Here is a 14,414-nt window from a genome sequence, read left to right on the forward strand (position 1 = left end):
CCACTTATTAATAGTATACATTTAAATCAATTCTGGGGCTGCTGTGGTGTCTCAGTGCTGTGTGGCCTCAAAAGCACTCACCTCTGGTGCGTGGGATCTTTGGTTCAATTCCAGCATTGTAGTGGATGAACGCCACATGCGTAGTTTTCCTCTGGATTCTCCATTTTCTCTCACTTTCATTCCACCATTTTGCTAATTACCATCATAACAATTTCCCTTTGTCTCGGAGCACGATCGCACGTTAACTCAAAGAAGAAAAAGAAAATCAATTCGACATATAAATACTTTTCTTAAAAGGCTCCACACCACTTCTGTTAATTTTAGAGAGCATCTTAAAAAATGAAATTAAATTAAATCTTTGAGATTAACGTCCCACGATCATGCCTTTTAGGCTAAGGGAGACAATGATTAAAGCGAATGAGTAATGATGGAAGAATGTGTGGAATAAAAAAGTGGGAGGAAACACGCAATACACCTTGAACAAATTTGATGGCGATTCAGCAAATAGTTCTTGAGATTTATCTCCGGACGGGCAGGATAAATATACAAAGGAGTTCTCATAAACCAAACTCCTTAATTAAAAAAAAAATAAATAAATAAAAAATAGTGGAAATGCAATAAGGACTCTTAAGACGAAAATATTCTCCTTAAAATACTGTGCACTTTACACCATATAAACAGCAGAACTCAATACGAAATTGTTACTTAAAAAAAAAATCCTATACAGATTAATGTAGTTTCGAGTTGAGCTGATTTTAACGTCCCTTTCAGTAGCAAGGCTATATGAGACGAAATTTACTGATTAACGTGGAATCCGAATCACATGAACTCCCGCCGGAATCGAACCCTAATATAGTTTCGAATTTTTCGGATACTTCTAGAGAGTAAGCAGTCTCAAAGCACCAAATTCGGTGCAAAGCATACTATGCATAAGTTTCTCCACACGCGTGATCAATCAATTTTATTAGTGAATTTTCAAATTATATAAATTTGATGTATCAATACGAAGTAATGTATTTTTAAACTCCCAAATATATTGGCGGCAACTTACACTTAAACGTTAACCCATAATAGTATATCTATGTAAATATATTAAGTGCATTTAACTAATTAACTATTATCCTGTTTATATTTTTCTATCTTGGTAGGTATTTAAGAATACTCGCTTCTTCTTTGAAGTTCCTCTTACCTGGACTCTACACTCGACAGAGGTCATCTATGAAATCAATGTTAAGTTCAGTGTACCCACAATAATACTGTAAATCGAAGTTTAAAAATATGTTTCTTCGCTGCATCAAATTTATAACATTTCAAAATTCCACTAATGTTGTTCCATCAAACATGTCAAAAACTAATTGCGAAATATGATTCGGGACGCTTTTCGTTCCTGAGAATGGATACTTGAGCTAAAGGATTCCGAAATATTGGAAACTACATTATTCTGCATAGGAACATAAAAAGATCAATATAATTTTGTAAAATGTGTTCGCTACGTTCCATTAATAGAACTGAAGCTACAATAGTAAACAAAAGAAAATACTTCATACTCATCGCATGAAACTAAGGAACGTTTTCGGGGACAACAGCTCACAATCAGCATATTTTCAAGTCTGAAAAACGTTAAAACTTGTGGTAAAGGTATAAAAGGTAATTAGAAGCAAGTACACAACTTCACGCCATATAACACTAAGGCGAATGAACCATCATTTATCACTGTTAAACTAGTTACTGTTGTTACTCTTCTTTCCAAATGGCGGCACTATGTAGTCGCTTCGTAACGGGCTAATTTCATGTGTGTACAAACTGCATAGTCTTTTTATATTCACAAATTAAAACCTGTACTCAATTTGGACACAACCGAAATGGAACGATCTTTTCACTACATTGTGTACAAAACAACGCAGTTTGTTCTTATTTCCCAATCAGTGCCTCTGTTTTCTAAGAAACGCATCGACTCCCGTAAATCCAATTTTGATAAAGAATTTGGTAGCTGTGATCTTTCACCTACTCGTACGCAACCTACTATCAAGGATATAAACTGCCCCAATATAATGGGATCGATTTTCCATTAGTGATTGGTGTTAAGTGCAGTGGCATATATGTGCATTGATTGTTTAATATCAAGGTGTCAAACTACTTCATTAGTCTTTGGAAGGATTATACCTTTCAAAGTTTCGTATAAATTCCAGTAGGAATAAATTCAGTGTATGTATGTATTCACCCGCGTCTACCTGTGTATAACGCTAAAAACTTCAGCCCCTGGCGGGCAGTCTGCGACCTGTATACCCTCGTTAACAGTGCAATGTTTTTGTGAAACAAAAGTTTAAATAACTAATAGTAACTGTGCAGTAATATCTGTAATTTTGAAGGTGTAGCTACCTGTGGTGATAATAACGAATTCTTCACTTCGTTAGCGTAAAATTGAAATAATTATTCTGTAACAGTGCGTTCTACATTATGGAGATTTCTTGAAGAAATAAAAGTGGGACAATGTCGCCGTTCCTTCCGCCCAAAGAAAATGAATAAATGAGCGGCGACTCTGCAGACTCCGGTGTTCATGGACTTCCGTATCCTATTTGCGCGTTTTCGTTCCGTCCGCGAATACTTCAGTATGGAGACAATAATAAAATTTAAAATTTTCTTTTATGATCGAAACTAAAATGTGAAATTCAGTGTTCTGAAGTTTTTTTTATATTTTTATTTTTATCTGAAAAAATATATATTTTGAAGCAAGTTACAAGTTGTTTTTATTACAATGTTAATATAGGTTTCGTGTGAATAGTTTTTGCAAGTGAGTGTTTATTTTTTTTTTTTTTTACATTTTCTACAAAAGGTAATCTTACAAATTGAGATACGTATGTTGGTTACCATTTAGCATGTTAATTTATGTTTGTGTTCTGTTTGATGCGATGCAGCGAGACATCCTCTCGCATACCGAACATTAAGGTGTTTTTTGTGGTATTAATACACAGTAGGTAGTAACAGGGTTCCTACTCTATTTACCCCAAAAATTTCCAGGACATTGCCAGGACGTTTCCAGGACGAATCACCAATTTTCCAGCACTTCGACACAGGAAGGTATAACAGAATTGAAACTGTAGGTTCAAAACTCACACCAGTGAAATCAAAAGTGCAGTAGCTTATGCACTGAAAATTAATGAGTACAGTATTAATACACAATAATTAAATACACACGGCGGAGCATAATGTGCTGCATTTTTGGTGGCCTCCAGCTCCCCCTATAATCACCCGATCCACTCACATCCAGCACATGTATTTTCATTCTTTCTACATGACATTTTAATTGTGCACCGAAAAAATTTACAAACAACAAATTTTATTCTTCGTGCATGGCAATCTTCACTACGTGCCAGTGTGACAGATATAAGTAGAGGAAAAAAGGAATTATATTAGAAGTTTTCAACTGAGTTGTGTGATTTCTTCTTTAGCAAAGCTGCTCTATGGAGAGCATTTGACTATGTCAATAAAGTAAAGCAAGACTTCTGCTCTGCTTCATGTGCTAGCTGGTTTGCTTCAGTCTCCAAAGCTTCACTTGTTTCCATCATTTTTTTTTCTTTTTCTGCAGCTGCTGTACATTTTCACTTATCTTTTTCCTCTTGCCCTCCACTTGACTTTCTCTTCACTACCTTTTAATGAAATCCTAATTTAAACAACTTAAACAACTCAGGAAGAACTTTCTTTGATATAGCAAGGAATTGAGTTTCACCTAGATAGACCTTATAACAAATAGCATTCATATGAAATTTTACTGAGTATGAAGAGTAAGTATTGTTGCGAAAATAAAACTGATTATTAAGGATTGATATTGGTACAAAGCACAGTTTCTGGAGGATAGTGCTAGTGAAGACAGCATCCAAGAATGAGTTGACAGACTAGTGAATGAAAGAAGAAGAGAGAATTTCTCCCAGTTAACCCAGTGGGATAGAAAGCCCACCGACCACCCACACATGCAGGGTTATGACAAATTATTATTCAGCAGAAAAACAGGAGCAATCCATTAAAATCTTCATTATAATTATGAAAAACCTGTCATTCAGTATTTCTGTAAATTTCAAGGTGAGAAATGCATTTTCAAGGACATTTCCAGGATGAGTGGGAACCCTGCAGTGGAGTGGGCCTTTTATTCTCCCTCCCAGGGGCTATATGAGACCTTCACTGAGTCGAAGCCGAGGCTTTATGAGACTTCTTTCTGAGAGAGACTCAAGTTAACAATGCTATATGCACCTCGAAGACTGGAGAGTGACGATGAGCATCCGGAGCTAGAGGTCACTCATGGTTATTATTTGAAGAACTAGAGTAAATCACGAACACGGTGTTAACGTAATATTTCGTAAACCAATGTTCGAATCCCGACAGATTATACTGTTTAGTATTCCACTGATAGAAAATTTTTGGTGTTTACCTGGTGACATCTAGCATCGGACCCACAGTACGTCACATGTGTAAATGCTTTGAGTTGAGTTGATTTTGAGTTGAACGTCCCGTTCAGCAGCGAGGCTATATGAGACGTGGACCTACTGATTAACGTGGAATCCGAACCACACGAGCTCCCGCCGGGAATCGAACCCGGGCCTCCCACGCCAAAGGCGCGTACGCTAACCGCTTAGCCACGGAGGAGCTCTGTAAATGCTTTGAATTACCTCCTAATCCCATCATCTTTTCGACATACTTTCTAACAGTTTTTGAAACATTTTTCAGACTTAAAATAAGCTAATAATGAGAAACGTGACCCTCCAAAATGTTCCTTAGTTTTTATATTCATGAGATGAGTATGAAGTATTTTCTTTTCTTTACTATTGCGACTATCATCACTGCTCGCATTACTGTTATAGAACTCAAGTTACCTTAATCTCAGGCAATGTATTTAATCCAACATTACATCGGTGGCATTTATATAAGCTTTCCTCTTCTTTCTCTTTTGATTTGGACGTTAGAGACCCCATATTAGGCTCTAAGCTTATCACTGCATCTGAAACAAACAAAATTATGTAAATAAAATCTCTAATCTCTCTTTATAACACTTCCCATACACTTTCGTCTCCAAATTGAAAAAGAACATATATAGTCAAGGTAATGATCAAAGACCCAAATATATATATATATGAATTAACAGATTTTATCTGTCTATTTTCTAGCGAGGCGGCCTACCTCTACGGTAAAGTGAAGAAATCAACACTGTGTATGATGCAATTTTTCATAAAGTAACCACTATGAAATGTTTTATTTTTTTCTCTGCAGAGGCGTTTTGTATGCTCAAGTCAGGAAGATTAGCGAGCTTAGTATCTAAAATAATATATACAGGTATACTGAGTTACATCAGAGAGAAAATGTGTTGTATAACTAGTTAATTTAAATGCACGCGACATTCCTGTAAGATAAGTAATACTGCACGCGACATTCCTGCAGCGCTGCCACTGTTTAAAAAGAACTTTTGCTTTATACCGCTTGATATTTTCTTAAGTAATAGTTTTAGTAGTGAAATTACAGAAGAGATGAAAGGTATTTTTGAAACGCTTAATTGATCGCAGAAAACTACTTAACGCTATCTATTACAGTTTTCACTCTGTACCAATGAAAGTTAAAATCGGAAGAGGTTTATTTCTACCAATTCTGGGCTGTTGGTATCAATGGCCATGGTAGCCCGTCACTTTGAGGGACGACGTCACTCGGTGAGCACACTATCCGCGGAAAAGAAGCGGCCTGGGTCCGATACGTTAGGTACCATCCCGGTATTTGCCTGGTGGAAATGAGGAAAACCTCATTCAGGATGGCGAAAAAGCATTTACACTTTTTCGATGGAGTGCCCCCACTGGGACCAATTCTAGTTCGAAATAGAGGGTCGTGAGGGAAGAATGTAACTATTCTCAAAATGCTAAATCGATATAAAAAAAAAAAGAGAAGATTCCTGCTATTGTTTTTGTTATACGTAAATCAACTGAAACCGAAAGCATAGGGGGTTTCTCTCACTTCCGGTTTAGTAGAGTTAAGGTTGTAATGAAATGTATTCTTGGGACGCTTCGATTGCAGCTTCTCGCTATCTATTACCCTTTTTTGCTCTACAATGATCAACTGAAAATGGCTCATTTCCACCACATTTGCTTTAAATATCAATTTCAGTAACAATCTTGATTCCTAACTATGATCCCTCTACATCAGTGGTTCTCAACCTAATTCCTATCACGACCTCCATTTTATCATCTTGCCAGCGGCCTCTGTTATAATTTCTGGCTTGTAATAAGCTTGTGTGGGATTTTTAATATACCTATTGCGGAGATCTCACGAAATGCATCTATTTCTATAATAGTAGAATCCATTTTTTGTATATAGAGGATAAAATAATTGCCCTAAACGCGAATGGATTAAAACCAAATTTGGTCAGTTCATTCATATTACGAATATCGAATCCGGTCTGTCATACTGCTTCAAAATGGAGACCGTTTGAAAACTTTCAAACGTTGTAACTTTTAATTTTGGATCATATGATAAAAAATAAAATGATTTCTAATTTTGGTTAAAATAAAACTTGGAAAGTTGTTAAAAAACTTACTGAGTGTTTTAAATGACTTGGTAATGTGCGTCACGAGGACTGAACCAGACATTGCCGCACTAGTGAAATCACACCATGCTCAGGTATCTCATTAGCTTTCAATTTTAATTGTATTTCAATATCCAGTTCTCATTAGTAACATATCGTACCTCTTTCATTTAAATGGATTTAAAAACTCTGCATCTGTTGGAGATGTTTAGTAGACTTAATAACATTTAAAAATATTTTCCGGTTTTAGATTCTAATTATATTTATTTCTTCCGCCTATCTTCGCGACCCCCAGGTTGAGAAACCCTGCTCTGCATGACGATCAAAATTAATGTTGATTCATAAATTAAGATTTTTTGTCTTCCGGACGGATCCACGGATAGATATGGCTGTGTCTCCCGGACCACATGCATGATAAATATAGAAATATTGGTAAACCAAAATGCAACCACTTGGAACAGTTTCGTAAGTTATTTTGTCCCAGACAATACAATTTGATCAAGCCGATACTCATTTTCTGATGTATTCTTTTGACACAAATAAGAGAAACGTAAAACAGTATACGCAATGAACTTTCTTTTTCTGTGTTTTAAACAGAAAGCTCTTCTTTATTTTTCTAAGCTGGACACTTACACACGAGATAAAGCAACTCGTGAGAAATCAATATTGCCTTACTTCGCAGAAACTAAAGGAACGAAGTTTTATTTCTTGATTGCAGCACGTGGGCAAAACCAACTTGTCTCTGGGGCTGAGAAGTAAAGTAGTATAAGTCATAAAATATTAATTTCAAAGGAGAAGCGAAAAAGCGTTTTCAAGACAATATTTTGTTGAATTGCGTCGATTGTTTATTGACGGAAAATTTTTTTCACTTTCTGCGTTCCATTTGTCCAGATGCGTTCCTAGTGTCCCTCGTACTAACGGCCCCAGATGTATCAATATTGTCAATTACTGATATTTGAATTAAAGAATTTATACGTTAATCATATACGGAGATTTAGTGATCTATTAATACTTTTCAAGAACCTGCGTTAGAAATACAGCGTGTGCATAAAAATACTATCATACTTTGAAGTGGTATTACGTCGTTTTGGATAATCGTATTTAAATGAAACTGGTCACATTTGAAAGAAAAACAATATTTTTGTGCATCTCAACAATGGATAACAATGTAAATAATGAACGGGGTCAAACACAGAAAAAGTAAATTCACTTATGTTTACTTTGTGATTAGTAGATATGGGTTCATTGTTGGATATTTAGCAGACAGTTGTTGTTTCTGCTTGAGGTCAATTGGGAAGCTTTTGTGTGTCTGTACTGTTATGCCGTAATGTGCTAACGTAAAATTATTTCCTTTCGTTGTGTTGTGTTGTTATTAAAGAATAAGCTTTAAGGAGCCATGGTGATCTCACAAAACAAAGTTGGTGTGTTTTGGAATATGGAAGCACACAAAGTCTGGTGCAGGTTGAGCGTGCTTTTAGGCGAAGGTTTCATCAGGCTCCTACACACACGTCAATTTTGAAGTGGTACCGTGATTTTGTGGATCGTGGCTGTATGTCATCAAAGGAAAGTCCATTCAGGGAGACCATCTGTCAATGTGGGAATTGTGGAACAAGTGCGGGACGCCGCCGAGATCGTCTGACTTGGCGGCCTATGACTTCCTTTTATGGGGTTACGTAACGAATTGTGTCTATGTATCCCCATTGCCTCAAAACCTGCTGCAAGAAGTTTAAGTTCGTATCAGTAGTGCCATCCAGTCCATTTCATCAGATATGTTGAAGCGTGTGTGGTGTGAATGGGAATATTGTCTTGATGTCTGCATCGCCACTCGTGGGGTCCACTTTCAATGTCTATGAGGTATAGTAAAGAGTTTTTCTTTCAAACGTTACCAATTTCATTTAAACACGATTATCCAAAGTGACGTAATACCACATTTTTATGGACATGCTGTATTATGAGATACCACCACGAACCCAGTACTCACAAATCAAGTCGAGAATGATAAGCAACACAGGATTTCCAGAACTATATATATTATTTCTGCGGATTTTCAGTGATTCATAGTGCACAATTTACAAAGGCGCTGGCAACGACCAGGATCTTGTCGATTGTGGAAGAATAACGCATACGAACTGTCACAAACCACAGAAACGAAGATAGTGGGTGAATATATTTTCTTGGAGCACCAATGTATGGCTGCTCTGTGCACATTACAATGTAATATAATGCATTAGGAAGTGCGCGAATTAGTCTAAAATATCATAGCTTGTGATGCACGCTCTTTGTTACATTTCTCGTCAAACTCAAAGGAACGTTAAACCTGAATGTCTTAAATGGATTGTATTCGTTAGCTTATCATTAAACGATAGTATTCAAACCAACAGGTAATTGTACTACATACACATACAATTCGTCGTAAGCTGAAGTTGAAAAGCAATTACTTGTATCAAACACCGAAGTGCTCATAAGCCTTTTGGGATTATTCCAAAACTACGAATCACCTATTGGATTACAGGAGCATGTCAAGTCTTTTCTTTAGACAATCCATTCATTCTTTTGAATCAGTGATTCAGGTAATGTTATATTTGGTGAGCTATTATCTGAGGAATATCTCTTTAAGTTAGACACATGGTTCTCAAAGCATGGTTTTGCAGTTTGCTTATTACGTATGGAAAAGAAATAATGGAGGTCTCAATAAATGTCTACACATACTGTAAAATTTCTACCTTTTTTATTGAATACAAGGTTTCCAATCTTACTGAGTCATACGCAGATATTGTTTGTAAATATTTAATCTGCATGTGAGAAAATTACTGAAGCCTCTCTGCGTCAGACGACTTCTTCAACTGCCAAGTTGTATTAATAAGTTGTCAATTAAAGCGTGAGCAAATTCCGAGCTACTCAAATGCTTCCAAGGTTGGTAGCAATTGATCAGTTTCCATGGATCAAGTTAAATTCATTAAAATTTGACACCAGCGAAGACTGAATCTTACAAAACTCTTTAAAAATGAACGGTGTAGTGTATCCATAAGAAAAGAATCGTGCAATATTTGTTTACTTTCTTAGTTTTTTCTTTATTATTGAAGTTTACAAGGTAAAGAGTATTAACAAAGAAAAGGTAATACTAAAGCAATAATAAGTTCTCAAGGATGCATATTTAACACAGGAAAGACTTTATCTTGCATACAGCGCTGGTGTATCTGTTAAAACTTCATACTATCGAAGGTCAGTAACAAACAGCTCTAACAGAGATACAATAGCACCAGATGCAAGGTGAGTCTTTCCGATGTTAATGAAAGTTGTGTTCTTTACTACTATGTAATTGTACTCCAAAGGAGCTCGTAGTGACTGCCTGGCACATGTTCATGCGATTTTCATTCATTGGTTTTAATTTAGACACACACTTTTGCTGCCGCGCCTGCTTCAAATAGACGCATCCTCGAGCAAATTGCCACGTTTTCTCTGTCCGAAGACAGAATATATGCAGTGGTACGGAGTACTGACTACCTAGCATAAATTAAGGTTTTACGGCGCATACCCACAATCGCGGATTTCATCCAATTCTCGCACCACCCAGCTTCGCTCTGCCCTGAACCAGAATAATAGCTTTAAATAACCAGGACAGGTTGAGGCGCGTTTTAAGCAAGAATAATCGTTTCTGCCACACATCATTTTGCACAAATATTATACATCTGTGAGCAGTTATTGTGCAGCATTGTAGTAAAAGAGGATAAATTTCTTAAGCAGCCTGCGTCGAAATCCCCTTTAAATCAATCTATAACAATTATGCTGTCCTACCGCGTAATGTGACGTCGGTGAATGGGTCGGAATTAGCACTGTAAATGGGTAACAATTTACAGTAGAGATCCATATATTTGTAAAATTTACAAAAAAAAAAAAAAGTTATAACATTTTAATACATTAGTGTGTAAATAATCAAAATAAGTTCTGGTCTTACCTGCGATATGCGTATCTACCTAGAAATAGATACATTAATGAAAATCTAATCTGTTAAGCATGCATTTCTAATGTAGCAATTAAGCTCAGTATATTGTAATGTATTTATTTTTCGGTCTTTTTTCATACATGCAGCACTGTATTACAATGCATGTGAAGTGGACACGTCTTTTATACATAAACACAAAAGTAAAAAGAAATAATAATAATGTAAATTACATACATTAAGTTAATAATTATGGTTACATTTTGCATGATAGCATTATTACAAATAAAGTTACAGTAAGTAATTATTACTCGCAGCGTATGTAGAAATCCTTCCATATATATATCTAATCTTAAAGACAACCAGTGACACTGTTTTTTTTTTTCTTTTTAGTTAGCTATTTATGTATTCCTCTAACGAGTAAAAGCAGTGTTGTAATAAATATTTTCCTGGAGTTTTTTTTAAAATTTAGCAACAGAGTCCTGTCTTTGTATTTTTGGAAAGTTTATTGTACAGCATGATACCCGCATATTTGCACCGTTTTTCATATAATACAGTTCTGTGGTCTACAATGGAAAGGTTTTGTTTGTTTCTTGGTATCATAATTATGTTTCTCTTCTACTTGCGTAAGGAGACCCTCCAGGTTTTTCTTTATATATACCAGTAAATTTAACATATACAAATAGGGTACTGGAAGTATACGAAGTTTTTTAAATATTGGCTTGCAGTGATCTTTTGGTTTAACAGTTGCCATCATTCTTATTATTCGTTTCCGTATTGTAAAAATTACTTTGGCTTTATGTGAGTTTCCCCAAAATAAAATGCCATATGTTAAATTCGACTGGTATAATCCAATGTAAATTTTTAAAGTAGAATCTTTTAACACGTTTTTAAGTACTTTAATTGCGAAAAAAAAATTGATTTAATTGCATACTAAGCTGTGTTATATGCACATCCCAGGAAAGATTTTTATCTATCCAGATTCCTTAGTATTTCGTTGAATTCACGTATTCTGTTTCATTATTTTCAATTAAAATATTCACAGGATGTGCATGTTTGTTGCGCAGATGATGAAAATTGATTACGTGCATCTTTTCAATGTTTATTTTCTAGAATCCAGTGAGATAGTTTACAGAGGATTTCGTTTGCACTACCTTTAACTTTCTCGTTTATTTTCCCTTTTACTATAATATTAGCATCATCTGCATAAAGTGATAGTTCTGCTGGAGCAACATTACTTAGTATGTAGTTAATGTATATCAAAAATAATAACGGACCTAATACGGATCCATGTGGCACTCCACATATTTCTTGTTTCTCCGATATGTGGTAATTTCTACTACTTGCTGCCGATTTTCCAAATACGATTTAAACGATTTGTACGCAATGCCTCTTATTCCATAATCTTGTAGCTTTGAAAGGAGATGTTTATGTGACACTAAGTCAAATGCTTTGGAAAGATAACGAAGACACGTATACATTTCTCCTTACTATCTAGACTAATATGTACAATTTCTAGGAAATTATATATTGCAGTTTCCGATGATTTACCTTTTAAGAAGCCATGCTGTTCGTATATTATTATATCATATTTGAGTAAAAAAGATTCTACCCAGACACTCATTGTGGTTTCTAGAATTTTTGAGAAAGTTGAGAGAAGTGAAATAGGCCTAAATTTGTAAGCGCTGATTTGTCGCCATTTTTATATATTAGTTTTACTTTTGCAATTTTTAGTACACTAAGGAATTCTTCATTTAAGAATGACATATTTATAAGGAAACACATGGGGTCGGAAATATATTTAATGTGTGAAGACATGGAGTTGAGTATCCGACTAACTCATGATGCGCAATCATAATTAAGTATTCCTGAATTAAGGGATTCACCTATTTGTGAAATTTACATACCGTACCGTAAGTAATGTGCCACTGTATGTTACTTTAGAAAATCAATGTATAAGCAAAGAAAACAGATCGGAATCTTACCTAATATCCATAAAAACATACACACACATAACCCAAGAAATATAAGACGTTTTTGTCATATAGTGTTTCTCCTATATCCTCGTTTATGCATATAGACCTGCTACCGTCGCTAACGCGCCTGCTTTCTACAGACGCACCCCTGCATGAGTTCCCTTGCTGCGCTCCTGCCCTGTTACACAGCATTCGTGCTTTTTCGTGGAAATCTAGCACAAGTTTTTATGGAATACGTACAGTCATGTCCAAAATGATACTCGCATATCTATAATTGTTTTCTTGTAGGAAAATAATTTGATAATAATTTTGCAGGGTACTTTTAATACTGATACTATGTGTATAATCGGGAAATGTATATTTGTGGTAAATTTCATAGGAAAATAATTATAAATACGAAAATTAGAATGAGTAAAACAAAATGTTGCTAAATGGACAAAAAAAGTTTTATTTTTGTTTTATTGCTCTTATTTACTGCTCTTTCGACATGAAATATGCCACATACATGTCTTTGTCGATTATACACATATATTATAAGAAATACCGCGCGAATTCGTTATCAAATTATATTACTACAACAACATATTTATAGACATGCGACAATCATTTTGGACATCAGTGTACATATGCTGTAACGGTTATGCGTTCCTAAAGTGAGCTTGCACCGAGGATTTCAAGTCTTATCAAAAATGATTTTCTAAGGTACATTTGATTTGGGTTAAATTCCAAAGTTGGGCGTCCGTTTCCAGCGAAATTTTTAAAATCTACAGGAAAGATATGGATAATTTGATTGTTTGTGTGCTTGATAATATATAAGTCTCGAAAAATCTGTTTATTTGTTATATATAAGCGGTTATAAACATGGAACTATACGGCGAGCGGAGAGAACTACTTGGCGCAAGGTAACCGAACAGTTGCATTGTGGGAAAGAAACGAGCATTTATGTTATCAACATGCCGAATGTACAAGGGCAATGAACTAGCAGTTTTAACATTTGTGAAGCTATACATTGATAACAAGCAATATCTTTTAAAAGTTTGTGAAGAGTACGGATAATAAACCTAATAACAAATTGCAGAAAGTGTGGAAAGGAGATAACAGTGAAAAAACTTGACGAAAGCGGACGCCCAACTTCGGAATAAATGCCTTTGATTTACTGAAAAAGTATATATACAAAGAATTAATGTATGGATCCTTTAGTAAATGTTTATTTACTCAACGTGCAAACAATAACTCTTATCAATATCCTAATTTGTCATTATTTCTAAAAATATTACGGTAAAGGAAACTTGGTCATATGATTATGGAATATATACTGAGAGCAATTTAAATCTTTAATTTTAAACTCAGGTTTATAGTAATATTCTACGACATAATATATCTAATCGCAAGAGATTCGACAAGATACGTAAATAACTGAAATTCGAAAATAATACCTGCGTCATCTTCTGCACCTGTCACAAATGTCACAGACAGGAAGTCGTCTGCTGAGCAAAATTGCGCCGTTACTACCCTCGTCAATGTAGCCATAGCCAACGATATGACCAAATTACTCAATCATGCATCCTTGGTTATATTATGCTTAAATAAGGAACTCTCAATCAACGAATCAACATACAAATAAATTATGACTTTTGTTCGTAAGCTTACAAGAGACAAACGTTCAAGTCTCATGTGAATAGTGGCATACAGTATATTTCTCTTTACCAAATACTTTATTTACTACTTTCTATAAGTAGTGGCATAGATACTTCCCAAATACTTTATTTATTACCTTTTATAAGTAAATGTATACCTGTTAGTAAGCCTGATATCCCTGCACCGATTGGTGTGGAAAATATGACATTTAAATCAATCAGATCTATAGTTTGGTGGGGAAAGCAGTGCCGTAACTTGTGGGGGTAGGAGGCAACTACCCCCAGGAAAGCTCTCCGCCGTTCGA

General features: G+C 35.3%; 1 protein-coding gene across 1 annotated transcript in view; it reads right to left on the reverse strand.

The window, feature by feature from the left end:
- Window positions 1–14,002, reverse strand: part of LOC145665917 (uncharacterized) — a 41,382-nt gene extending 27,380 nt beyond the window's left edge. The window contains exons 1-2 of the mRNA XM_081733022.1: window positions 13,909–14,002; window positions 4,866–4,990 (exon numbers count right to left, since the gene is read on the reverse strand). Of these exons, the coding sequence (XP_081589148.1) occupies window positions 4,866–4,990; window positions 13,909–14,002 (219 nt within the window). The remainder of the gene's footprint in view (window positions 1–4,865; window positions 4,991–13,908) is intronic.
- Between the last annotated feature and the right edge of the window lie 412 nt (window positions 14,003–14,414).

The sequence above is a fragment of the Thermobia domestica genome, chromosome 12 (genome assembly GCF_964235325.1).
Source record: "Thermobia domestica chromosome 12, izTheDome1.hap1.1, whole genome shotgun sequence".
NCBI lineage: Eukaryota > Metazoa > Arthropoda > Insecta > Zygentoma > Lepismatidae > Thermobia > Thermobia domestica.